This window comes from Carlito syrichta, unplaced genomic scaffold (genome assembly GCF_000164805.1).
Source record: "Carlito syrichta isolate Samal-C Ts95f unplaced genomic scaffold, Tarsius_syrichta-2.0.1 Scaffold307953, whole genome shotgun sequence".
Taxonomy (NCBI): Eukaryota; Metazoa; Chordata; class Mammalia; order Primates; family Tarsiidae; genus Carlito; species Carlito syrichta.
The window spans coordinates 463,473-489,859 of record NW_007252049.1 but is presented as its reverse complement, the minus strand read 5'-3'; the positions used below and the strand labels follow the sequence as shown (position 1 = coordinate 489,859).

General features: G+C 53.1%; 1 protein-coding gene across 1 annotated transcript in view; it reads left to right on the top strand.

Moving 5' to 3' along the window:
- Window positions 1-2,111: 2,111 nt before the first annotated feature.
- The window catches only part of ZNF423 (zinc finger protein 423), a 163,117-nt gene continuing 138,841 nt past the window's right edge, over window positions 2,112-26,387 (top strand). The window contains 2 exon segments of the mRNA XM_008064723.2: window positions 2,112-2,237; window positions 25,540-26,387. The exon segment at window positions 25,540-26,387 is cut by the window's right edge and continues 12 nt beyond it. Of these exon segments, the coding sequence (XP_008062914.1) occupies window positions 25,614-26,387 (774 nt within the window). The 5' untranslated portion in view covers window positions 2,112-2,237; window positions 25,540-25,613.

The following is a 26,387-nucleotide window of genomic DNA, read 5'->3' as shown; positions in this document are numbered from 1 at the left end:
TGCGTGTGTATGTCACTACAGTGTGTGTAGGTGGCTCTGTGTCTCAGTTATGTTTATGCGTGTGTTGAAGGCTGGTGGGGAACGGGTGGGAATGGAAGGCTTGGGAGCGGGGCCCAGGAAATGCGCCGAGGGGGCTGGAGTCACCTCCTCTGCTGGTTAAAGCGCGCTTTGTAGAACAGAGTCACACACATGTTTAGATAATTAGAACAAAAGCCAAAAGAACAATTCTGTTCAAAGGGACGACGCTGGGAGGTGGGGGCTGGCCGGGATCTGGGGGGCCGCGTTGTCTCCCCAGCTCTCCCGGCCTTCGCTGTGTTTTGATCGCACTATTTAGAAAATCCCTTTGTTGTAGGATAAACTGACATTGGCCTGCGCGTTTCTGCTGTGAAGTTTGCTGTGTTCCGGGGCCCACTCGGGACAGCCAGGCCATTAGGAGCTGATTAAATGAGCTAATTTTAATTTGTTCAGTGGTTACAGATGCAGAGACCTTTCCGTGCCCTTTTCTTGAGGCTCTATTTATTTATTAATTTTCTTTTTTTCTGAAAAGAAAAAGACCTTCAGGTCTCCCTTCTCTCTTCCCATCCCCCCTTAAAAAATAAACATATGAAAACATTTTTAACAAGAACTTGAGGCTGGGAGAGAGAGGGCCTGACCATAGGTCTGTGGGACTGGCCCCCAGAGGTGCCGGTGGGGGCCTCCCTGAGCCTGCAAGTGGGGGCTGGGCTGCCAGGGTTGGGCCACCCACCGCGGCTGGAGTGTGAGACTGGCTGGGATTTGGTGGAGACAATCAGGGACTCGTCTCACCTCCAGGTCTTGCGTGCGCCGGTCCTGCCGCTGGGGACACTGTTTCCGTCCTCTGCTTCCTTCACTTGGCTGATTCTTGTTCATCCTGCTTCAGAGAGGTTGCTTTCTCCAGGAAGCCCTCTGGCGCACTTCTCCTCCAACCCCCCTACCCCCCATCCTCCCCCAGCCCCACAAGACTCGTCCAGTCATGGCAGACCCACACACAGCAAACATCTGCTTCCCTAGCTGTGAGCTCCCCGGGGCATGACCTACCTGGTGTTCACCTTTAGCCCCAGCACCTAAGTGGTGGATTGGAAGCACATCAGACACATCTGGTGAACAACCGAATGCGTGAGTGAACGAATGGGTGTGTGGGTGACAGCTGCACTTAGGAACACCGTGACACCCCGAGGTCTTGCTGTTGGGAACCTGGAGTCCCAGAAGTTCCGTCTGTCAACCATAGTCGTATGTTCCTGGGTAGCTTCGAGGCAGCGTGATGTGAGCATCATGGATGTGGGGAGATCACACCTGCCCAGTTCAGCCAGTGCCGTCCCAGCCCCAGGCCTGGCTCTGCTGGGAACCTAACCCAGGTTGGGCCGAGGGAAGTCAAGGGAAGAGGTTGCCTTGTCCGTTGGGTTTTACAGCACTTACGGGTCAGGCGGGCCTTGGGCAGGTTGAGGGGTGCGGCGAGCATACATGAGTGGGGCTCGTGTGGCCACAGCCAGCTGCTCCCCCTCCACTGTCTTTCTTAGGCCGTCTGGTCCCTCCCAGCCTGTCTCAATACCGCGTTTCCCTCTGGCTGGGGCACCTTCGGTGAGCAGTGGGGCTTTCCCTGGAGCTGTACCCCAGCCGTGGCCCAGCCAGTTTCAGAGGCCTGGTTTTCATTTGCTGAGAGCTATTCCTGCAGAAGGCTCCCCACCCACCCCGCCCAGGGGCCTCCCAGGGGCTGTCCCCCCACCCTGTCCTGGCAGACAGACCCTTGCTGTCTCTCCATGGTCCTCTCTTTAACCCAGCCTCAGGGCCAGCATTGGCACAGTGCCTGCCGTGGCCCTCCATCTCTGGAGGCGGCAGGAGGAGTCAGAACCTCCCGGTTGCTCCTGGGACCTGGGGCCCTCAACTGGGTCAACATCTGGCTGTGGCCTGAGCCCTGGGCCTCCTCTGTCCTCTCCCTCCCCATCTGCTCCTTCTCCCTCCCCCTTCCTTCCCCAAGGCCCTTCCTCTCCCTAGGAGCTGGATCCTCCGCCAAGCACTGTGGAGGGAGCCGCACACCCTCGCCCGTCCTTCCTGGCTAGGCGGGGCGGGCGGGGATGTGTCCCGTGGCTGAGCTCACCAGTGGGCCGGGGGAAAGCGCCTCTCCAGCCCGCTGGCCCTGCCGCCGGGTGCTGGGGCTCAGGTTGTGGCCCTCTTAGCATCCGCCAGCGTGCCTGGGGTCCCCCTGGTGAGTGTGGGGAGAGGTAAGAGGAGGGGTGGATGGCGATGAGGGGGTGGCTGGGCTGGAAGGGGGAAGAATGAATAAAACAGGCGGGTGTCTGCCCAGGAACACCGAGAGTCCCATTAGAGGCTCCCAGCGCGTTGGAGAGTGGAACGTTTGCTCAGAGTGGAATCAAATCCAGAAGGAGAGAAACTGTTTTCCTGGAATGAGAGAGAAAAAGTGAGGGGCCAGCTGCCGGGGGGTCCTGGCAGCCTGGGTGTCAGACCTGTTGGACCTGCAGGCCCTGGGAAGCACCCTGATTTCTGGATCTGGGGCTCTCTCTGGCTTCTTCCCTGCCCTTTCCCTGAGCCCCACCTTCGGCCGGCGGTGCCCTGGTCTCCTGTGGAGGCCTGACTTGCACCCGATGGTCTGTGCGCCCTTCGGACGGGCGTGCCTCCGAGCGCCTGCTTGCCCCAAGCCCCTTGGCTCCCGACCCTCTTGCACCCTCATGTTGGTCCCACTTCCTGCACTGCCCTGGGAGGGAGGCCGCCTGAGTGCAGGATTCTGGGCCTGACCTTGCCACCCACAGAGCCATCACGTCCCAGGCCCTGGGCTCCTCTCTGATCCCTGAGGCAGCGTGCCAAGGGAACGTCGAGACTGGCCTCTAACTATTGAACTCCCGATGAGTTCGGCAGGGCCTCGTGGGGTGGGGACGTGTGGTGAGCGGGTGTTCCTGGTGGCCAGCCACTTGTTCTGCTCGCGCAGGGACTGGTGAGCCTGAGCTTCTTTCTGTTTATATGGTAACCAGGCTACCGACATGGCAAACTTGGGTTCTGCAATTACACAGTGTTTCAGAAGCAAATTGATAGGATAACGTGTTATTATTGGCTACTGGGTTAATAGCTATTTTGGCAGGAGTACCAATCCTGCGTGGTGTTGCTGGCGCAGACGTGAGAATGGCGCGATGGGGGAGAGGAATGGTGGGAGTGAGCTGCACAGAGCAGCAGGATCAGAGGACCCCAGGGGCCTCTCTCCCCTGTGGGCGCCTGCCTGGAGGATGTTCAGCCATGATCAGCTGTCACTGAAACCAAGACCAGAGAGGTTGAGAGACTGGCGTCGGGTCACACAGTGAGTCGATGCTGGGGTTGGATTTTGGGTCCTTAAGGATTTGGGGGCTACAGTGTGGCCTCTGATCTTAGAAGGCAGGTGCTGAGCACCATGTTGACGTCTCAGAAAACGTACCCAAGGTAGCATGCACATGCTGCAGGGAGTCTGCACCTGCTGGCTCCCTGCCTGGGGTGCTCTTCCTGCAGATCCTGCGTCGCTTGCTTCAGGTGTTGCTCAGGTGTCACCTTGTCACCTTTCTGGAGTAGCATCCCACACTCCACCCATTCCCTGCTCCGCATTTTTTCCAGGCACCACCTGGCTCACTCTGTGTTGATTCCTCACTCAGCAGGAAGATTCTGTCTCCTCTCATTCTGTTGTAAGCCCTCTGAGGGCAAGGGCTGTGTTCATGCTATGTCCCCAGGCCCTTAAACAGGATTGGCAGAATTAGAACTTACTAATATTTGTTGGTGAGGTAAATGAGTGCAAATTGCAGTGTCATTTCAAAAAATGGCTGCCATGTAGCAGGTGACTCACTGCTTGTTGTTCCTCTTGGAGAATGGTTGGAGCGAGAAGACCTGTTTTCCTTGTCCCTAAGAGCTGGTCAGCAGGCCCTCCCTTGGGACTCATGATGGGCTCATTTCTTCTTGCATCTGAAGGAGCTCAGGAGGGAATGAGCTCCTCCTTGGTGGGCTTGTAGAGAGGGGTTAAGGACTACTGGAGGGTGGTCTGCATCCTTTCAAGGGCCCTGCTAGGTTTGGTTCCATGAAGACTCAGTGTCATGATAGTGGGGTCGGCTTTCTGTGCCACATGACACTGGGAGGAATGATGTAAGGAGGAGGTGAATTGAGGGTGCTCTTGGGAAGGCAAGCCAGGTGTGGGGTGTGGTTCACCAAGGGCAGAGATCTCATGGTCAACCAGGGGTCTTCTCAGTGGTCTCCACTCTTGCTGCCACTGATCTGAGAATGACATGAGATGATACGTTCATTGAGCACTTACCTTGCGCCAGGTGCTGGGCCAGGGATCTCAACCTAGGTGATGGGATTTACTCCTCTCCACAAACCGAACAGAGCCTGCCACAGAGTAGATGCAAGTGTTTGGAGACTGGATGGATGGCTGATGGGATGCATGGATGCAGGGAGTGACCCAGGATGAACTGGAAGTGCTCACATTTTGTTGCTGCTCCATTGGTCAGAGAGCGAGAAGGCCAGGCAGGGAAGGAGGTGACAGCTGCTTGTGCTTGGCTGGCCAGACCAGACTTCCAGAAACACTTGCAAGGGGGCTGCTTGACTGTGTGTTCCTCCTGGAGGAACACTGTTTGTGCGTGCTGGTTAGTATGTAAGGAGGCTTCTGGTGAGTTGTGGGGGTCTCTGGTGGCAAAGACACATATGCGTGTGTGGGCGCACACACGCTGGCATACCCGACTCTCCAGTGTGTTGTGTGGACAGAGACACCCACTTGAGGGTTTTTTCCCTGGAAAAACATGCAGACCTCCCACCCCACCCAAATCACGTTGCTGAGTCTGTGTCTTTAAGAGCATGGAATCTCAGCTTATAATTTTATTAAATTTATCCATTTGTTCTGCTCTGGTCTGAATAAATAGAAGGCCCTTTCTCCACCCGCCATGCCTTCTTTGTTTTAACACCATACCTCCAGGGTTTCAGGTTGAGGCCGGGTAGTTGAGCTGTTCCTTCTGCCTTCCCACAGGCACCTCCCTCATCCTTGGCTCCAAGGGTTCTCTCAAATACAAGAATGACAGATTCATTCTGCACCAAAGATGGACTCATGGCATTCTGCCATAGTGCGAGGGGGCCCCAGGGACCTTCCTGGTGCTGGACAGGCTCTGCCCCTCTGGGCCTTGGCCAGTCAGGAGAGTAGTGGTCAAGGCCGTGAACTCCCCGGCTTCCGGCTGGCAACTCTGTCCCTGTTGCTCCTGGGCCGCCCCCTTACAGGGCCCCCTTGGCTGGCTCCTTGCTTCTTCCTTGTGATGAGTTCCATTCATTTGTTCATTCTCTCATTCAGTATTCATTCCTACCAGAGTTATCAAGTGCCTTCTTACAGAAGCACTGGACTTTAATATTTCACCATCCCTCCATCCATTCATTTATTCATGCCATAGTTAGCAGGTGCTTCCTGTAGGCCAGGACCCCAAATGTACCCTTTCATCCATTTGTTCATTCAGTCATCAAGCAGACAGTTATTGCCAGGCACCTAGTGGGGCTCCCAGGGACTCAGAAACCCACAGCTTATCAGAGTTGTCTCCAGGCAGTTCTAAGCCTGGTGTACCTGTGAGGAAACCTTAATACCGTTCTTCGAAGAAGATGAAGCAGTGTGAATGAAGAGTGTTTAGATGTAGTGTGGCATGGAGGAGGAAGAGATGCGCAGTTTGTACCTGTACCCCCCCCAGTGATGGGTGCCTGGCGGAAACACCATCCATCGACACATTCAGCAAATAGTGAGGGCCTACTGTGTGCTGGTGATAGCTGAGGACGGGTCGCAGCCTGTGGCAGACCATGGTTCTGGCACCACCCTCAGGGATGCCATTGGCCTATGGTGGGCTGAGGGTAGCGTCTCCCCTTCCCAGGCCCACCTCCGAGGATGATGCCGTGCCCTCATGGGTGGGCACAGGAAGCTCCACCTGCATTGTGTTCGGGTGATCGATTGTTTGCCTTCAGTGGTGGGCCTTCTGTTTACCCCTGCATTATGTCAACCCACCCAGCCTCCTCTTGGGGGTATGTGTGTGTACGGAGTTTCCCATAAATCCAGCAATATTGATGCTTCATGTAATTGATGAGTAAGGCAGCTAGATCCTCCTGGCTCTGCCGTATTCTGCCTTGGGGCATGTCCCTCGCTTAGCCCTCCAGGGCCTCAGTATCCCCGTATGTACTATGGATAGTCTCAAAGGTCTCTTTCAGTCCTCTGAGCCTCAGTTTCTTCATCTGTAAAATGTGTCTGGCGAAAGGATTTATGTGTGGCTTAAATGCATCAGAATAAGTATAACACTGAAGACTAATCATATGTATAACTAATGATATAAAAAAATTTTAGAAGCCTGGCACGTAGCTGGTGCTCCATGAATGTAGCTGGCAGTGAGGATTGTTCTTGAGTTTTTGCAAGTGTAGGCACAGTGGGGGACAGCCGAGCGCCTGGTTCCCATGGAAGGTGGTTATGGCCATTCAGACTTGGAGAACAGCTGCAGGAAGGCAGGGCTGGGGTGGGGGCATCTAGGGAAGGGACCACAATGTGGGGAAGAAGCCAGGGGACCACATGTCTCTGCCTTGCTGTCTGGGCCTTCAGTTATCCTGCCCCACACTTGGAAGTCAAGTCAGGGGAGTGCCCTGGCTGTGGCCACTCCAGGACCTGATGGGCTGGCCAAGCAACACGGAACTCCTCCTCTTAGCTGTGGTCCCTGACCTCGAGCCTTCCCCGGGCCCGACAGGCTACTTTACTCTCCCGCCCACCATGGGCAGAGTGGGGCGGCCTTCAAAGCCCACAATGGCAGTTTTTCTGGAGGCTGAAGCGAGAAAATGCAGGGAAAATTGAAACTCTTTCTGCTGAGTCGTAGATCTGGATGAGTTGAGGGGTGAGCGGGGCCCCTAGGTGGCTGTATGGTACCAGCATGTCCCTGAGAATCTTGGGCTTTTCCCTCCCTGGCCCTCCTCAGGGTCCCGCCCTCCCCACGGTCTTGGCCGTCTCCTCTCTCCTGCTGGCCTCTGGCCAGGTACGCTGCTGGGGTCGCTGTGGCTGCCGAGGTGTGCTGCCACCTGTCTGTGCTCCCAGTCTGGAGGGAGCCAGCTATAGCACACGTGTGCAGGCTTGTGCTGTGTAGGCCAGTGCAGGGGTTGCAGAGGGTCACTTTGAAGGCACAGCCCAATTTTGGTGGTTCATGCATTTTTTTCCCTAGCAATTGTGCATTTATTTTAATGGACAGTACAAAAGCATAATACTCATGATTTCATCAATAGCATTATTTAAGACTGTGCTCAGGTCAGAGGCATTGTTAGGCCGAAGGCCGTTTAAAGGACACAGTTGTGTAGTGTATTGGGGCACAGATCCTGAGGATGGCCTCTCAGTGACTTGAGTATGACACATTTTGCTGGGGGGCACAGGGATGCGGAGGTGGCAGGATGTGGCTTCCAAGTCTGGCGCTACTACATATGGCCGCAGCATCTTGGGAAAGTGTTGCAGACAGGCCCTCTGAATGCAGAGCCTGAGGCAAGGACTCGGTGTAGATGATGTGGTGAGGAGGTACTCCCAGGAAGCAGGAATTAGGGCCAGGGAAGGGAAAGGGCAATTTTAGGGTGCAATGTCAAAGTCCCTGCTGTAGACCTCCAGGCTTGATTCTTCAGAGCCCCCATGGCTGTGCAGGAGGCCCCAAGAAAGGTCTCTGTAGAAGTCCGATGGCTTCAGTCCCCTTTGGCATGAAGGTTGCCTTGGGAGCATTTAGCTCTGCTTTCTGGGCCAGGCTTGAGAGAGATCAACAGGCACCTGGAGGTGAGTGCTTGAGGTGGGGCTTTGAGCCTTGATGCGCAGACTGTCCCCTCTAGCTGTGGCTGAACTCCCAGGGGGCCGACCACTGTGACGTAGTCACCCTGAGTCTCTTCATTTCTCAGTGTTCTCTTCTGTGAAATGGGACCAGGCGTGTGACTGTCTTTTGGAGTTACTGAGAGGACACCTGGCACACTGCAGGCACTGAGTCAGCAAGTGTTTCTGGGAGTTCCTCGGTCCTCCAGATGCCTGGGATGTGACCTGTGGGCTGGACCTCAGACAGGATTTGGCTGAGCTAAGAAGCAACAGATCTGTGATTCCAGGTCAGATAGTTGTGTGTGTCTTGTCCGTGGATGTTTGACCCTCCAGCCCAAGGAACATGTCCCCCTGAAAGGTCTGGGCTGAAAAGATAGACCCAATTCAGACATCCTCCCAGGATTTCTGGCTGGGCATCCAGCCTGGGCGCCACGTGAAGCCGGGCCCCTTGAGGGAACACCCTTGTCCCTGAGCGGAGTCACCACTCAGTCTCTTTCACAAACATGCATCCCGCAGTATTAGGAGCACAGCCTCTGGAGTCAGGAGATCCACGTTCAAGGCCCACTTCAGCACTGACCTGTGAGACTCTGGGCATGTTGATTAACCTTTATAAGTCTTCATCTTTCAGATTTTCATCTGTAAAGTGAGGCTGGTCACAGTAACTCCTAAGACTATTGTGAATGTTAAAATGAGACCTGTGTGGCTTGGAGTAAACACCCAAGAAATAGTTACACATAGGAAATGTCATTTGTTATTCATATACATATGCAACATGTATGATATGTAATGCAAAATATATTGATGAATCATCCTTTAGCATCATCAGTGTCTAAGCCCAGCTCTAGGTGGGAGACACTGTGGTTTTCTCTGACATTGGGTTTTGTGAAGATTACAACACAACCTGGGCCATCCACTTGCTGTCTTCTCACTCTTTGTTAGTATTGAGCCCTTCTCTGCCTGCATCTCCAGAAAGAACATCAAGCAGCTGCCTTTTGGAGATGAGGCAGGAGAGCCCAGGGGTCAAGTACGTTTCCCAAGGCCATGTGGCCACCGGGGGCTGGCCCCAGCCCCCGTCCAGCCCAGTGGAAGGGGCTGGCCAGGCTGTGCTGCATCCCGCCTGGGGCCAGCCAGGCCTGGAGGGAGCGGGGAGGCAACTCCTGTGTTGATGAGTTCTGACTCTCCTTGGCTTCCCTCGGGAGTGAGTTGTAGAGACCTCCTCCTGGACCTGCTCAGGTGCCGCCCAGATGCCCTGCCTGTGACCTTCCCCTGGTACCTGCTGTGAACTCAGAAAGCTGGGCGCTGGTGTCTGGGGACTGGGACATGGCCTGCAGGTGGGGGCTGCCAAGGTGGGACCTGTCGCTGGCATCACCTGCTCCCCTAGGAGCTGAGGCTGGGCTCCCGTGACAGCCCAACATCACATCCCTTCACCTTCAGGGCCCTGGGAGCTGGCTCTCCAGGGCACAGTTGCAGGGATGGGAGTGAACCTCACCTGAGCAGGGAGAGATTGCACCATGACCAGCAGCCCTGCCTGGACTGTCTGTGCCCTGCACGCCTTGAACACCACCAGATGTGGACATTATGGGGAGAAACTGGGGCGGGAATTGGATTACCCATACCTCACTTACCCAGATCCTGCTCAGTCTGTTATCAGAGGGGGTTTGAAGTCAGAAGGTCCCCTTTTAGTCGAGGTTGGTGGTGGTGGTAGGAGGGAGGGAGGCGGGACACTTAGAGCCAGATACTTGTCCACTCCAATGTCTCCCCAGGGTTCTCTCGTGCGCCTGGGGTCGCACATGCTCTGTAGATGAAGGCCGCGTGGCCTGGGGAAGATGAGTGCTGTAAGGAGGGACCCTGGGTGGAGACTGTAGCTTGCTGTCCCTGGCCTTCCAACTGCCGCTCTCCCCTTGGAGGACACACCCTCCATCATTCTGGGTCCAAGTGGTAACATGGCAGGGAACGCCGTGCTCCTTAACGCAGAGGACATGGCGACTTTTTCCAAACCTGGGAGAATAGCCAGCTAGGTGGAGTCTCGGAGGGATGGTGTGTCCCTCTCCCTCGGTGCCCCAGGAGGGGTCTTCAGGGAGAGTGCGGCGCCTTCTGTCATATACGGTGACTTCAGCGCTCAGCAGCCACTCAGGATGGGCCCATGCTACTTGTGTGGGAGCTTTCTCCTCCATGGGCACCCAGACTTGATGGTTCAGACCCCTAGATCTTTGAGGTCACTGATCATAGGCTTCCTTGAAAGGGGTTCTGCTTATGGGCTAATGATTGCTTAATTCTAGGCCATTTGTTGATCAGAACTGGAGCTATAGGGGGTCTAGAAAGAGCACTGGGCTGGGAGTCCGGATCTCACTGGTGCCTGCTCAGGAGCAAGTCAGGTGCTCAGACACCGTTGGTGGCCTCCAGGCTCTGCAGAAGGGAGTCCTTGATGCCTTTGCTTGGCACTCAAGGCCTTGATGACAGGCTCCATTGTACTCTCCAAACCGCTTCTCCTACCGACACCCAAACTTCAGCCTTGGCCTCCTGCTTGTTCTTCAGAGCTTCTCTCCTGCCTTTGCTCCCCGTTCCTCTCCTCCCTTGTGTGTGGATCAGGGCCCCAGGCTCTGGTCCTTGTATACCTCTGCTGTGATTTGGCAACATGTGGGTGCCACCGGTGCTGTGGTTCACCTAGCGTTTTTCTTTAAGTCAGTTCTCTTCAGGGTTAAATTAATTCACCTACTTTGTTCTGGAAGACCAGTGTCATCTGCTGTAAGTTGCCAGAAACCTTAAAAGTAAATGAAAAACAAAGCCAGGGAAAACCCCGTGCTCGTGTCATTCCCAGAAGCAGCTGCACCCTGGGGACGCTGAGCATGGGCCGCTCTCTCCTTTGCTGAACTGTTGGAGGTGAGTTGAGGACGGCAGCACATGGGCCTTTCTCCTTGGTCTGATCTGACGGTTGACGGGGAGGGAAGGGGCACTGATCCTCTCATTTGAGCATCAGTGTTGTTCACGACCATCTTGGCTCTTCCTGCAGTCATTGTAAGTTCTCAGTGGGAAGAGCCCCATGTTTGGGGGTCCGTGAAGATCCTGTTCCTCTTCCAGGGCCCAGTCTGAGCATCCCTGCTTCCCAAGATGGTGCCTTGGCTGTGCTTACCTGTCCTCTGGCCTGCTAGGAGTGGAACTGTCTGGCCAAGTGGCCTTTGCCAAGAGAAGGCTCTGAGTCCATGGCCCTGCCCGGGCCCTGCCCCCTGTGGAACCCCAGGGCATATTGGACTGCTATCTCCCACAGATGCCAGGGAACACCAGGGGAGGAAGCAATGAAGACTGGACTCCTGGCCCTGCAGGGACCACCCATCCCACCTCCACCCTGGTGCTGGCAGAGCCAAGTGGTGGGCACAGGTTGGGTTTGGGTGGGCGGTGACCAGATGGAGGACTGAACACTGACTCAGAGGCTGAACTGGGTGGGGCAGGCCCAGTGGGCTTTTCTGCCGACAATGTGTGGTCTTGGTGGCTTCCTGGAGAACTGTGGAGTCATTCCAGGCTCCTTCCTCTTAACTGCTGTGGAACTTGGGACCCTTGCTCTCTCTGAGCTTCAGATGCCTGATCTGTAAGATGGGAGGAAATGATGATGGTAGTCACTGCATAGGATAGAGGTGAGGACTTAGCAAGTTAAAGCTTATGGAGAACTTGACACCATGTCTGGCCATAGAAAGGGCTCTGCAGATACCAGTCTAAAGTTTAGCAAGTGGCTCAGTGACCAGGTCCCAGACCCAAATAGGTGCATGGGATGCAGGACACCCCAAATGCTCAAATACAAACAGCCAGTGCCCTGAGGTCTTGGAGGGATACTGACAGTGACAGAGGCAGTCAGGAAAGGCTTCCTGGAGGCAGTGTCTTGAAGGATGGGTGTGTTAGCCCGAACAGAGCAGGTTGGGCATGCCACGGTGGCAGCACTTCCAAGCTGTTACCCATCTCCCCCACTACGAAGAAGAAAGAACATCTCCCCTCTGAGCCTCAGATGGGGCCGCAGCGCTGGACACCCCATGCCCTTTCCCTGAAGGTGGCAGGGGTGCCTCAACACTTCTCAGGCTTACGAGGATGTCTGGACTGTGGCTCCAACCCCTACAGCTAAAATGTATGGATGAGAAAAATGTGACCCAAACATACCTAATCCCAATCAAAGAATTATTTTCTTACAGAAGAGCTTCACCTCTACTTAATAGTTTTAAATTGTTCCGGGTACCAGTTAGACTTTTAATTTTGCTGTTCCCCCCGTCGGCTGGAGGATGTGTGTGGTTTGCGTTTAATCAGAGTTGATTTTGTGTGTGTGGTGGTTCCGGGGGCGGGACGGAGACGGGGAGCCCATTCCGGGATTTCCTTCTGGTCCTCCCAGGACCCATGTCCGGGCGAGGTGCTGGCCGGCTCTGGCCTGGGGTTCTCTGCCGGGTGGCGAGATCGTCTCCCGAGTGTGAGCTGAGTCCCCTCCCTTCCGCCTGAGGTTCTGCCGCCACAGCCCTGCCTGGAGAATCCGACGCCGTGTTAAATATATGGATTATCCAAAAATTTCTACAGCGATAGGGTGAGTTATTATTGATTCACAGAGCACGACAAAACATCACTGCATGAATTAGCAAACAGCTGTTTCTAATTTGAGTTTAGAACGGTACACAGAGGAACTTGTTTCTCTGTTCACTCCTTTCATTTATAATGAATTTTAATCACCGCTACAGGTGAGAAAAATGTAGAAACAAGCTTGTATCTTGTGGAAGAAACAAAGGAGAGACAGATGCTAACAGATTTCCAGTCTGTGATAAAAGGGATGTTTTGGTACACTTTACATGTAATTAGAGCGCAGCTGTTTCCAGTCCCAGGTCCACAAATGCGACCGAATGTGGGCTCTGCTGATCTCCAAAGGGAGTGAAGGAAAACAGAGATTCAACCCCGAAAGCGTCCTGCCTTCTCCGGGGTGAGCAGAGCGCCCTCTGCACCGGCCCTGGGTGGTGTCGCTTCATCCGGCTCGCGGGATGACTCCACAGACACCCGGTCCTTGGGTAGGGTGTGGGGGAGGCCCCTGTCTGGAGGCTGGCGGGAATGCCTGCCAGAGCCCCTGAGCTCCAGGGCCTTTGGGGAGTCCCTCGTATGGCAGGTTGGGGGCCCTCCTTGCTGGCAGGAGTTGATCTCAGGACTCCTCTTCAGCAAGTTTGATCACAGCCAGCTCTCAGGTGAGTTGACTAGTGCTGACTCTTTTTCCTTTCCTAGCCTGTTTAATTTCTGCAATAAAACTCAAGCTCAATTGCATTTTCAATATCAGTGCTAAGTAAATTTGTCTAAGGGATGGAGCAACCCAGCAGGCTGTGTGTTCTGCTGGGTCGGAGGCTTCAAGGGGAAAGGTGGGCGTGGCCTTCCTGCCCTGCTGTCCGGCAGCCTCTGGGTGCTGGTGGGGGAGTTCTGGGAGTCTGAGCCTCAGCCCCCAGCCCCTCCGCCGTGAGTGGGGCAATCCGCATCAAGCCATAGCCTGGCTCCGGTGCCTTAGTTTCCCCATATATATAAAGAGTGTTGGGCTCCATCTGTATAATGAGATGGTCTTAAGGCATCTTTTGGGTCTCATGTCCCAGGATCATTGCGGCAGGGGCCCTCCTCTGGGTCTTTATGCAGGTCAGGTCTGCTTTGCTTGGCAAACCACCTTCTGCAAGGGTAACTGTAGGTTCTCAGTTCAGACCCTCTTGTCTATCTATCAGGGCACAGGGCGCTGTCCTGTGTCCATTCCGATCATCATGGCTGTTGCTTGTCTCTCCTTTCTCTGTCTTTGCTCTGTGGTCACCTGGTGATGATCTGGGAGCCAGTAGCCAGTGACTTTTTAAATACATTTTACAACATTTATCACGTAGAACACCTTACACATAGTTACTGATTTCATCTGTATGATAACTCTGTAGTTGGGACTGTTGTTACACCATTTTTCAGATGTGGAAACTGAGGCAGGTTTCTCCATCTGTAAATCTGAGTGAGGGAGGGTCATTCACTAAGGTCACCCAGTGAGTGGTGGGGTTGGGAGTCTACACCCAGCTGCTGGCCCTTAGCCACCACCCAAACACAAATGCGTTCAGGGTAAGGACACCCCATAATGGGGAAGGGAGCCTGGGAGTCTGGCATGCAGGAGAGGGGCGACCCTGATCCAAAGGATAGCCATGCTCTGCACCCTCATTGACATGCCGGACAAAGAGCCTGGGCCACCATGTCTTGTCGTTCAAGAAAAGCCAGAAATGACTGCGTATTTTTAAAAGAATGTTGAGAGTTCTTGATTTCTAAATGTTGGCATTTTTACAAAATCTCTGATAACTGGGTGGCCCCAGACTGTCCAGCGGGAGCACAGCCATGGTGACCTGTGACCCATTGCTCAGGTCATCATATCTCCCAATCAAGCTGGCTAAGAGCCCTGGGCTGGGAGTCCAATTCCAGCATGCCCATTCACTGTCTGCTTTGTGATGTCAGGATGTGACCTAACCTCTCTGTTCTGCTTCCTCATCTGTGAAGTGACCACATGACTCAATGTGCAAACCCAGCTGCTTTGGAGGGTGAGCACTGACTAGATGGGTGCTGGTTCCCTCCAGGGAGCCTAGGCATGTGGCACCTACTTCCTTGTAACAAGGGGAGAATAACAATAACAAAACCACTGTGACCACCACCATCATGCAGGATTGCTGCAAATGCCTAGCGGGGTCACGGGTGTAGAGTGCTGTGTACAGCTTAAACGCCATACGGATGGTGGCATTTGCGACTGATGACAGTGGATCACTTTCATTTCTTTTAGTTAACACTTAACAAACGCTTGGCCGCATATAACCATTAATAAGACAGTCACATTTATCCCTATCCTGTGGGTGAGGCCGGGGTCAGGGTGCTCAGAGGTGTAGCACCTTGCCCGTGGTCACATGGCTAGTGAGTGGCAGCTCGCCTGTGTCCCAAGCAAGCCTGTGCATGCTCTTGCCCGTGGCTCTGTTTCTCAGTGGCCTGTGTCTCCCTGCAGTTAGCCCAGTCTCTTGGAGCTTATGCTGATGTTTTGTCTCCCTGGAAGTTTTAAGGGCCTTGATGGCCGCTACTTGTTGTCTCATGGCATTTCATCTGTCCTCAAAGATGGATAAAAAAGGGCATTCTTGGCCATGACTTCCGGTCCGTTGAGGGGTCTGAGGATTCTCAGAAGCTATATGCCGAGTGCACCTCTGAGGCAGGGAGAAACTGGGATCTCTCACAGGGCCAGTTAGGGCAGTGAACCTTGAAGGCACATGTGCTTCTCCCTCCTCTCCGCTTGGGCTGCTGACCTCTGCATGCCTGACTCTGTCCTCGGGATGCCCACTGATCCCTGAGCCTCCCACTCTGCTGAGTTTTTCCCCCCAAACTGAAAGAATGATGCCTGCTTTGCCTTGCTGCAGCCTCACTGGGGAGTGTGAGCTCACATCCGCAAGGAACTCTCAGCTCATGGAGGAGGGGTGGACGGATTAGAGCTGCTGTAACTTTTGCTAATAGCGTAATTCTAATTCAAGATTTCAGGTGGAGCTATGTCCGCTTCTGGTAGCCTCCACGGGGCTCCTTGTCCTACCTCTGGTGAAAGAACTTCCAACAATTTCATCCCTTTTCTTTCCTAGGATGGACTTCTGGTTCCTTTCCCAGGGTTTGGACCTTTATCCTTTACACCACACCCTCTTATGTCCCTTTAGGAAGTCAGTAATCTACTGTAGATGCTGTACTGGCCGCCACCATTAGAGGGATTCTTGCTCTCAGTACTTCAGAGCACAAAGGTTTGCTTTAGAGTTTAAACTCTAGGCAGTAATTACTTGACAGACTGGGCAGATAAGAGCATAGAAACCTAAGAGTGTTGGGTGCCTTCTGTACCTTTCAAGGGACCAGGCATATAAAGCAGCTCAACAAACTGCTGAATAAAAAAACACCCAAACTAGGTGATAGTGAGGAGCTGGGATTCCCACCATCTGATACTTCTCATTCTGTACCCAGGGCAGGCATCATTAATTACTCACAGACTCTTAGAGCTACAAAGACTCTTAGAGACCTATTCATCTGATTCCCTCTCTCAAGAGTTGGGGATATGAGAACACAAAGCAGGGATAGCCTTGCCTGTGGTTGCACAGTGCCAGAATCTGGACTAGTCCAGTAGTGATCTCATCTTCTGTGGCTCACCCTCTGGGCTCAAGGTTCCACCCTCTGAGTCATCCTTTTTTTCCCATGAAATGTAGCACATATTTGCATTGTTTCCTGCTTGTAGAATTTTGGGCGTCCAACAGTCTTCTTTCATCTTGTATTCTCTCTTTTTTGGTTCAAGCTGGCTGTGTTTCTGCTGGTATACATTTTTTAAGAACCTTGTGAGTCTTCTATGTATGTCATGGGTGTTTGCTCCATTAGACAAGTGATTCTGCCACAGATATTTTGTAGGTATTCCCATCTCTACCTTTGGCTTCTGCTGAGATGGCTCCAGGGCAGTCCTCAAGTTTCCTAGATGCTCTTTGGTTTGATCTAAGACATCTGCGAGCCCCACCCTTAATCTCTTCAAAAAGCCTTTGGTGTGACTCAGTATTCTAACATTTTTATTTTTCTGAGATATTAGCAACATGTCAAGTCCCACCTTCAATTTTTCTCTAGAGCATGCTTTCTTATAAGCAAATATCTTAATTGTAGTGTTTTTGCAATTTGAGAATTTACAAAATCATTAATTTCTGGTTCCTTTTTATTGAACAATTCTTCTTTTTTTTTTGAGTTGGAGTCTCACTCTGTCGCCCAGACTGGAGTGCAGTGGCCGCTCCCAGCCACCGCAGCCTCGACCTGCTGGGCTCCGGCAATCCTTCCGCTTCAGCCTTCCAAGTAGCTGGAACTAGAGGCGCACGCTACCACACCCAGCTAATTTTTGATTTATTGTAGAGATGAGGTCTCGCCAAGTTGCCCAGGCAGGTCTTGAACCCGCGGGCTCAGGCAATCCACTCACCTCAGCCTCCCAAGGGGTGGGATTACAGCCTGAGCCACCGAACCTAGTCAAACAATTATTTTTTCAATCTATGTTTTTCTTTTTTTTTTTAGTGTAAGCAGCAAAAAGAAACCAGGCCACACTTTCAACATTTTGCTTGGAAATCTCCTTAACCAAATATCCAAGTTTATCCATTAAAGTTCTATTTTCCGCCTAACTGTGGGATACAATTTCACTAAGGTTTCCACCACTAAATATCAAGGATCCCCTTTCCTTCAATTTCCAAGAACATATTCTATTTTTTCCTTTTGCTGGTTTTTTTTTTTGAGACAAGGTCTCCTTATGTTGCCCAGGCTGGTCTCAAACTCCTGGGCTCAAGCGATCCTCCCATCTCGGCCTGTCAAAGTTCTGGTATTATGAGCATGTGCCACTGCATCTGGTCCAAACATATACTTAATTTCTTTATAAGCTCTCACCAGCAGTTCCTTTAATATCCACATTTCTCTTAATAATCTGTTCATGATGCTTTAGATAGTTCCTAAGGTGATTTAGGTTTACTCTAATGTGCTCCTTATTCTCTTTTGAGTTTTCGCTAACAGAGCCACTAATAACTGTATTTCCTGTAATCTGTTCAGGGCTATCTGGCTTTTTAAGAAATCATACTTCTCAGAACTCTTCTAGCCTCTGGCCACTGTCCAATTCCAGAGGCATTTCCACAATTTTCAGTATTTGCACTGGCAGCACCCCACTCCTGGTACCAGGTTTAAAACAATAAGAAATGATCATCTCGCAGTTCTGTAGGTCAGAAGTCCAACCCTGGTATCACTGCATTAAAATCAAGCTGTTGGCAGGGCTGCATTCCTTTCTGGAGGCCATAGGGAGAATCCATCTCCTTGCTTTTCCAGTTTTTGAAGGGTGCCCCCATTTCTTAGCTCATGGCCCCCGTTCCATCTTGAAAGCCAGCATTTGGTGGTTGGTCTTTCTCATACTGTGTAACTTTGACCTTCTCTTTTGCCTCCCTCTTCCACATTTAATGACCCTTGTGATTACAGTGGACCCATCCAAATAATCCAGGATAATCTCTTGATTGTAAGGTCAAGTGATTATCAACTTAATTCTATTTCACCATGTAATGTAACATATTCATGAGTTCCGGGAGTCAAGATGTGGACATCTTTGAGGGGATCATTATTTTGCCTATCACAATCTCAAGTTTGGTTCTGCACACACTTTTAAAGCAGGCTGTTCTAGCTACCAGCCACTGAGGAAAGAGGCTGGCTGCATTCATTGTGTTGAGCATCAGACCCAGCCTGGCCTGGCCATTCACCACGACTCTGCCCACCTCAGATCATGACTTTGGCTTAGTGGTGGGTGGGGTTGTAGAGCTTGGGACCTGCACTCAGCTCACATCACAGGGCCCACCCATCACTGTGCTTGTGTATGGTGGACCTCGGGAGAGGGGGAGCAGGTGTGGCAGTGGAATGGGTCCTGAACTGGCCTCAGGGCCTGGTGAAGCAGTGTACTCTAGTGGTTAGCAAGTGGGCGGAGAGTGTCTGCCGCTTGCTGTCTGTGTATACTCAGAAGTTACTTGCTTTCTTGAAGTGTCACTGCATAGTTATAAAAAAGGGGGACTTTTAAAATTTTATTTTAGAGTTGCAGAGTGCATGTGAGAATTTGCTACGTAAGTAAATTGTGTGAAGGAGAGGTTTGGGCTTCTAGCGAGCCCTCTCCCTCCGTAGTCGTGGACAGGGTACACAGTGAATGGTTGTGTGTCCCTTATCCCCCAAAGTTTGGTTCTGTAGTAGAGCTTAGCATCAATCATTCCAATCTTTGTGCCCACATGTCCAGTGTTCAGGGCCTGTTCTGAGTGAGAACATGTGGTATACACTTTTCTGTTTCTGTGATAGTTCCCTTAGAATGATGGTCTCCAGCTGCATCCATGTTGCTGCAAAGGTCATGATTTGGTTCTTTATGACTTCTTAGTATTCCACTGTGTTCACGTACCACAGTTTCTTTATACAGGGGGGATGTTAACATCCTACCTCACAGGCCTGTTGTGAGAATTGACTGAGAAGACGCTGGTAAAGAACCTGGCTAGCAGAGAGTGTACCATACACAGTAACTTTTCTAATTATAATGTGTTTAGTCCTGGATCTGCCTGTTACTTGCTGTGTTGCCTCAGTTTCTGCCAGTGAAATACAATGAGTGAGGATGTGTGTGCCCTGTCTGCCCCCACACGCTGATGTTGGTCTGACCTGTGGGATGTGATTGGATGTCCCGGGGTGGTTAACTAGCTTAGGCATCTGGTGTCTGCAGGTCCCAGGTGGGATCTGGATCTTTCCTCTAGGGCTGGAGGGTGTTGAACCCATGAGAATGCCCCACCCAGCCTGAGAGCTCTGGCCTGCCTCCCCGTGGGCTGCCATGCAATGGGACCCAGATACCCAGCTGGACTGAGGTTTGCTGTACAGGAGCTTGGGGCCTCTCGGGGAAGCTCACATCACAGTTTGCTGGAAGCAGCCCTGGGAAAGCAGTTCAGAGGTTGCCCAGTCCACCCATGTCACAGAGGCAATGGCTCCAAAAGAAAAGGTGACTTCCCTCGTCCCCTAGCAACAGAGCTGCCTCTGAAGATGGGCTCCCAGATCCCATGCCCTCTGCTGCAGCTTCCAGGGTGCGGGAGGCAGAATGGGTGGAGAGTGAATTTCTCAGGCAGGGAGCAGGAATATGCCTGCTGCTGAGCTGAGCATGCACCATTTCAGGTCTGGACACACTTGTTTGGGTTCTGTCACCATGAGACGCACAACTGGCATGCCCTGAAGCTCAGTCACATTTGGCAACTCTCATCATCCCAGGCTCTGGCAGACATCACCCAGGCTACTTTGTGTCCGATTTGGGCAAGCCTCACCATTGGCTGAGGTTGGAGCTAACCTCATTGACTGGAAGCCCCTCTCTAGACACAGCTCCATGGTGTCTGTGAGTCCTGTTGTCTCTGGGTGAACAGTGGGGTTCCAGGAACCCTGCTCCAAAGCCTCATTTCTCAGAGGGAACGGGAAGGTTCTTTCCTAGAGGAGGACACCTGACGGGTAAAGACATCTAGAAGCAGGAGTCAGGAGATGCCCTTCTCTAATCTGCTTGGTACCCATTGGCTATTTGATTCCCACATGCCTCTGCTCATGGCAGACATCACCAATTGATTTCAGTACTCATTTCTTTGGAACCCAGATTTGGCCTCAGAATCTTTCTGAACAGAGTGCTTTAGACAGCCACTACCAATGTACCCTGTGAGTTCCCTTCTCTCTCTGTGTCATGTGGGATTGGAGTAGATGGGTCCTGAATGCAGGCTCCTGTTCTTGTGAGCCTGGGGAAGGGCCACAGTGATTCCCATTCTTGGAGCTCTAATGAGGGCAGAGAGGAGGCTGTATTTGGCATATGAGAGGGCTTTATCCTGTGAGGAATGTGTCTCCTTGGCAATTTTTATTTTTCTAGAGAAATGGTTGAATGGCAAGGAGACCTTTTGGGGCTTTATGAAGAATCGTCAGGCCTTTTTTGTCTGTGGTGAAGACAGTCTGGATGGCTGGAGTATTGTGCAAGGTGACCTTTGTCTCCGTCTGGAGGGGACCTTGGAGAGCACGAATTCCTGTATGCCAGCAGAGGCAGCTGAGGACCAGGTCTCCAGATGGACTCTCTGTCCAGTGTCTAGCACCTCTCCCATGGTTCCTTGCTTGCACGTCAGCCTCTCCTGTGCAGGGTCTGGGACATGCACGGGGCAGGACCAAGTTGGGGGGCCTCTGAGGGACTCCATGGCATCCAGCACTGTCCTGAGTGCAGGAGGCACTTGTGGTCTGGATGGAAACGTCACTCTGGGACTGGCTCAGCTGTTGTCCTCTCTGGAGGCTGATGGTCATTCATCTTCACAAGGGTGAAACTGTCCAGCCCAGGGCTGTCTAGTTACCTGGAACTTCTTGAACCTCAGCTGTCTCCACCCTCCCACCCATGCAGGGGGCCCTCCTAGTGTTCTTTGCGGGGCCATTTATTCCTCTTGCATAGCTTTGATGACAGGAGGCTCATGCCTTCCTGGGTCTTTGCTCCTTCTTGTCAGTGAGGTCCCCCTTGTGGCTGTCTCTGGTGGTCCATGGACTGGCCCCTCTCCCTCCTGGGTCTGACCATCTTATCTGACAATCTGGACCTTGCTTCTCATGTTAGGAGGTGCCATGAGCTGTGGCTCCAGCCATTCTGGGCGGCCACTCCGTGCTGCTGTGTCTGGACTGGGGCATTGAGCCAGCCTCAGACCACTGCAGCCTCAGCCTACTGGATTCACATCCTGCTCCACACCAGTCACCAAGTGCTACCATGCAAGCTTGGGAGTCACCCAGCTCTTCCTGCCGCTGATGTGTTCTGAAGCCCAGTTTAATGTTCTTTTTTCTACTTAATTGAATTTTTATCAAAAATTCTCTCCTCTTTTATCCTGTTTTGGTTCTCTTCCTGTGGCAGACAGCAAAGCCTCCCATAACCCACTTCCTACCAAGCCTTTTGCAGGATTAGTCATTTTTAAATGACTTTAATCTCCATTTTGAAAGTGATTTTTCTGCTCATTTTGGTCATATTTTCTTGATTGCATTTATTTGGGTGGAGGGGCAAGTCACAGGGCTGGTGTTCGTCGCTGTATCTCCCCCTTGATTTGCCTGAGCTCTGCCTCCCACAGGAGGGGACAGAGCAGCATCATGGGTGAAAATGGGCTGAACAGGCTAAGTGAGCCTATATCCCGCCTCCACCACCTGCTAGCTGTGTGGCCTGGGACAAGTTTCTCAGCCTCTCTGTGCCTTGTTTTCTCAGCTGAAAATGGAAAGTATGATAATAGTTCTCATCTCACTGGGCTGTTGAGAAGATTGATGGAGTTAATACAGGTCAGCTCTCAGAATGCCTGGCACATAGTAAAACCTATGCAAGAGTTCACTTGAAAATCACAAGATAGCTGTTAAGCAGGACTTTCCCTGAGCCTGCCTTCTCCCTGAGTTCTGGAATGTCCGGGTTGAAGGGGACCCAGGCTTGCCTTTGCGTGGTTGCACCTGTGTATATGTGGTGCCCAGTGGCCAATGTGAGGAGGGCATCATAGCCGTGAGGAAAGAGCACCTCTTCCTCTGGATACTCCTGCAGATGCTTCCTGAGCTGTGGTCCCCGCTGCTCTCCAGCCGCGACTAGAGCACACAGTTAAGTGCCTCCAAAACGAGATGCATGGGAGGGGGTGGAATGGCAGGGCCGAGCTCGGATGTCCTTTGAATAACAGGCTTTGAACTGGGCAGTCTGAGTTTGGGACTGAATATGTCAACATACCCATTTCCCCTGATTGGGCTTTTCCATTTCAGGAGCCTGATTTTCATTTCAATTCAGATGATTATAATCCCAGCAGTTGCTCAGTTTGTCACTCCCAGAATAATATGCTTTGCTTTAGTTTGGAAACTTGTTTGTAGAAAAATAAAGCCAACCAGCCAGCCCGCAAAGAACCTTGGGTACTCTGGCGCCAGGCAGATTAAGATTCTCCTTTTCAAGACCCGGTGGTGGATGGCTGAGGTCGGGTCTGGGGGACAAGGTCCTGTGCACTAGGAGATGCAGCCTGCCCAGACACTGCTGGGGTGTCTGGCTTTGCACTGGGTCATGTTCCCCACATCACTGGGCCTCAGCTGCCTCATCTCAGTAATGGGATGCTCCCGGAGACAACCGGATATGGCTGTTGTGAGGATTAAAGTGAACAAATTGTGATAATAAATGTACTTAGCCCAGTGCTGGCACATGAGACATGCTCAGTACATGTCGCTGCTAGTATATTAGCGCTGGTGGTGTTAATTAGTATTTATTATTATTATTGGTCAAATGGTACTTTTGCTCAACAGCTTTTACTGAAGTAGATTTGCATACCATCCATTCACTTGTGTGAAGTAAATGGTTCAGTGACTAGTAGGTTTTCAAAGCTGTGTGGTCCTCACCAGTTAGGTTTTGGAGTATTTCCATGATCTCAGAAGGACACCCCCTTGCCTCTAGCTGTCAGTCTTGGCTCCACCTCCAACCTCAGGCAGCCACTCCTCTGCTTTCTGTCTCGGATGTGTTTTTTTCTGGACATTTCATGGAATAATAGCAACTTTTCACGTGAATTTTCCATCCACATCTCAATGATTCCCCCTTTTCAGATGCACAGACTGAGTCTGAGAGGCTAAAAGGAATGCTCCGTGCAAGGATGAACTCCTGTCTGTCTCCTGGTCCTCAGGCAGTGTGAGGACTGGGTGCAGAAGAACCCAGCAGAGTACTCATCCAGGCTTGTCTTGTGAAAGGACGCCTTCCTGGTCTCACTGGCCCAGCTGCCGAATGTTTCCATGCATTGGTTGTTGGTGCCTCCAGCCAGCTCCTGTGTCTCTCTGGGCCCTAGTGGCCCTCCCTGAAATGCAAACTACAGGCTGTCCCAGCCCTCCTCATGGGGGAAGATTCAATGGGGGTCAAGTTCTGACTTCCCTGGTGGCCTTACACATGGCCCTCTCCCCTTCTTACCCACTCAGGAGTAGTCTTAGTTGACTATTTGACCTGCAGAAGTTGGTCTGGGTTCCTGTCATGGTTGAGGGGCCCAATGTCAGTAGCTGGTGCTGTCGTTTCCCAGGGCAAGTCACCGAGGCTGTGCCTCAGTTTCCTTGTCTGTCCAGTGGCAGTGGCACCGACTTCAGCCTCCTTGGTGGCTGTGAGAAAGCACATAGCAGAGCGCTGGGCACACAGGAGGGCTGAGTGGCAGATTGAGTCTGAGCTAAGACATCGAAATAAGAAGCAGCCAGTTCAGCCAGCCGGGGTGGGGCCCAGCAGGTCCCTCGGCTCCAGCCATCCCCTCCCTTGGGTCCCTTTTGTCTGTGCCCTGTAGATCCCAGCTGGCAAGAGCTGGGAATTAGCAGGCAGAGGCTTGGGCACCGCCTGCCGCATCTCATCTGAGAAGCTAGCAGTGGTTGCGTCCTTCCCATCTGAAGGGCCCGTAATGTGAGGCCCCCAGGGGAGAAGGTGCCCTCGCTCTGGGAGGACGTTCCGGGAGGCACTTGGAGCCAGGCTGGGTGGCTGGGCGGCCAGGCTTCAGTGGTGGGGCGGCTGCCGGGAGACCTGGAGCCAGGAGCTGGGGAGAGCAGACTCCATCCAGGCGAGCTTCCGCAGCAGGGCCAGCTGGGGTCTTCATACGGTCAGCACCAGGGGCTGGGAGGGCCGGGGCAGGGTGGGGCCTAGAACTGGCTCAGCATGGGATACAAGGGATCCTTAAGACTCTCCAGTCAGCCCTGGCTATCTCTAAGTCTTGGGGTTGGTCTGGGACAGCAGAAGCAGCTTGCCTGGAGATCCTTGAATGGGAACCAAGGTCTGTGTGTATGAGCGTGTGTACACGGGTGTATGCATGCACGTTGAGGTGTGTGTGTACAGGATGATGATATGACTGCGTGTGTGCAAGGCATGTGTGGCAGTGCTTGCCTGAGCTGGGAACGCGGTGTGCCTGCCCCTTCCCCTCCTGAAGGTCTAGGCTGCCTCCTGGCCAAGGTCACGTCTGGGTTACGTCTCTGAGCTTCTGTGAAGACTCAGCCGGGCTGGCTGGCGGCTGGGGAGGCGGGGGCAGTGGCTTATTTCCTCGGGGTTGCAAGAGCAAGGTCAGCATAGCTGAATCTGAGCTTTTGTTTGTCTCTCCCCTGCCCGCAGCAGCCTGCGGTCTGTTTCATTCATTATTAAGTTTTAAATCCAACTGAAGAGAAACTTGAGCCTCGGAACTGACTTGCTGCACGGGTTGGCTCCGTTCGACCCGCCAGGAAACTTCTCTGGCTTTATTTGCTGTGTCCTGTGTGCCTTTGTTTTCCCAGAAATGGCTGGCCCTTAGGTTTGTTTAGTTTTCCTCTGAGGCTGGATGGGCCAGCATGGGGGGAGGGAGGCTGTCCCCAGGGAGGGTGGGACACGCTGGGGGTCTGTGTGAGGAGAACCTCTTTGACCCGCCCTGCTCTGAGCTATGTGGCCTCTGCGTCCTCCTCCATCCTCCAACCACTGACACCATCAGGCCACCTCCAGGGGGTCCTGCATGGGCTTGGGGCACATCGGGGAATGGAGACAAAATGATCCCTGTGAGGATGCTCTGGGCAAGGAAACCCACCGCTTCCTCAGTGCCCTCGGCTCACTTCCTGTCTGAGCACTGGAGTTCTGGAGTCATGTGCCCTGTGATTTCACACCTCCTATGTGTTGTCTACTATCTGAAGCAGCGGTTTCCAGCTCCATCAGCTTCCCTACCTCCAAAGAATGTGGTATGTGGTACGGCTGATTCAACAAAGGGATTTTTTTGGGTAAAATTTTGCCCGTGCCTCTAAGGACCGGTGGGATGCCCTTCCCTCCAGGGTTGGGGTTGGAGGGGAGTTGACTGCCAGGTGTTGACTTTGCCTCCTTTTGGAGGTCTGTGAGATCACTTCTGGTGACTTTGTTCAGTTGTCCTGTCCCCTATCAGGGAGGTGGCCGAGAGTCTCACTTCGGAAGGAGGTGCCATGTCCAGCTGGGCCCAGGCAGGTGTCTTTGAAGAAAAAGGCGTTTCCTCTCCGCGTCTGCGGTGCCCTCTGTGGGCGGGACGGCCTCGTGTCCACTTGCTTCCGGCCCCCGCCCCTCCCCCGGCCCCGCACAGTTGGCCAGCTGCACAGCCTCAGCCCGCGAGCTGTCGAGAAGCTGGCTCTGTCCTTGTTTCTCGGCAGCCCTGGGAATTGCCTCTAATCTCCTCTCCGCCTTCCCCCTGCAGATGGTGATGACGACCCACAACTCTCCTGGGTGGCCTCGTCTCCCTCCAGCAAGGATGTTGCGTCACCCACGCAGATGATCGGAGATGGCTGTGACCTCGGCCTCGGCGAGGAGGAGGGCGGCACGGGCCTGCCATACCCTTGCCAGTTCTGCGACAAGTCCTTCATCCGCCTGAGCTACCTGAAGAGGCACGAGCAGATTCATAGCGACAAGCTGCCGTTCAAGTGCACCTACTGCAGCCGCCTCTTCAAGCACAAGCGGAGCCGTGACCGGCACGTCAAGCTGCACACGGGCGACAAGAAGTACCACTGCCACGAGTGCGAGGCGGCCTTCTCCCGCAGCGACCACCTCAAGATCCACCTGAAGACCCACAGCTCCAGCAAGCCCTTCAAGTGCACCGTGTGCAAGCGCGGCTTCTCCTCCACCAGCTCGCTGCAGAGCCACATGCAGGCCCACAAGAAGAACAAGGAGCATCTGGCCAAGTCAGAGAAGGAAGCCAAGAAGGACGATTTCATGTGCGACTACTGCGAGGACACCTTCAGCCAGACAGAGGAGCTGGAGAAGCACGTGCTCACGCGCCACCCGCAGCTCTCTGAGAAGGCCGACCTGCAGTGCATCCACTGCCCCGAGGTCTTCGTCGACGAGAACGCGCTGCTGGCCCACATCCACCAGGCCCACGCCAACCAGAAACACAAGTGCCCCATGTGCCCTGAGCAGTTCTCCTCCGTGGAGGGCGTCTATTGCCACCTGGACAGCCACCGGCAGCCCGACTCCAGCAACCACAGCGTCAGCCCCGACCCCGTGCTGGGCAGCGTGGCGTCCATGAGCAGCGCCACACCCGACTCCAGC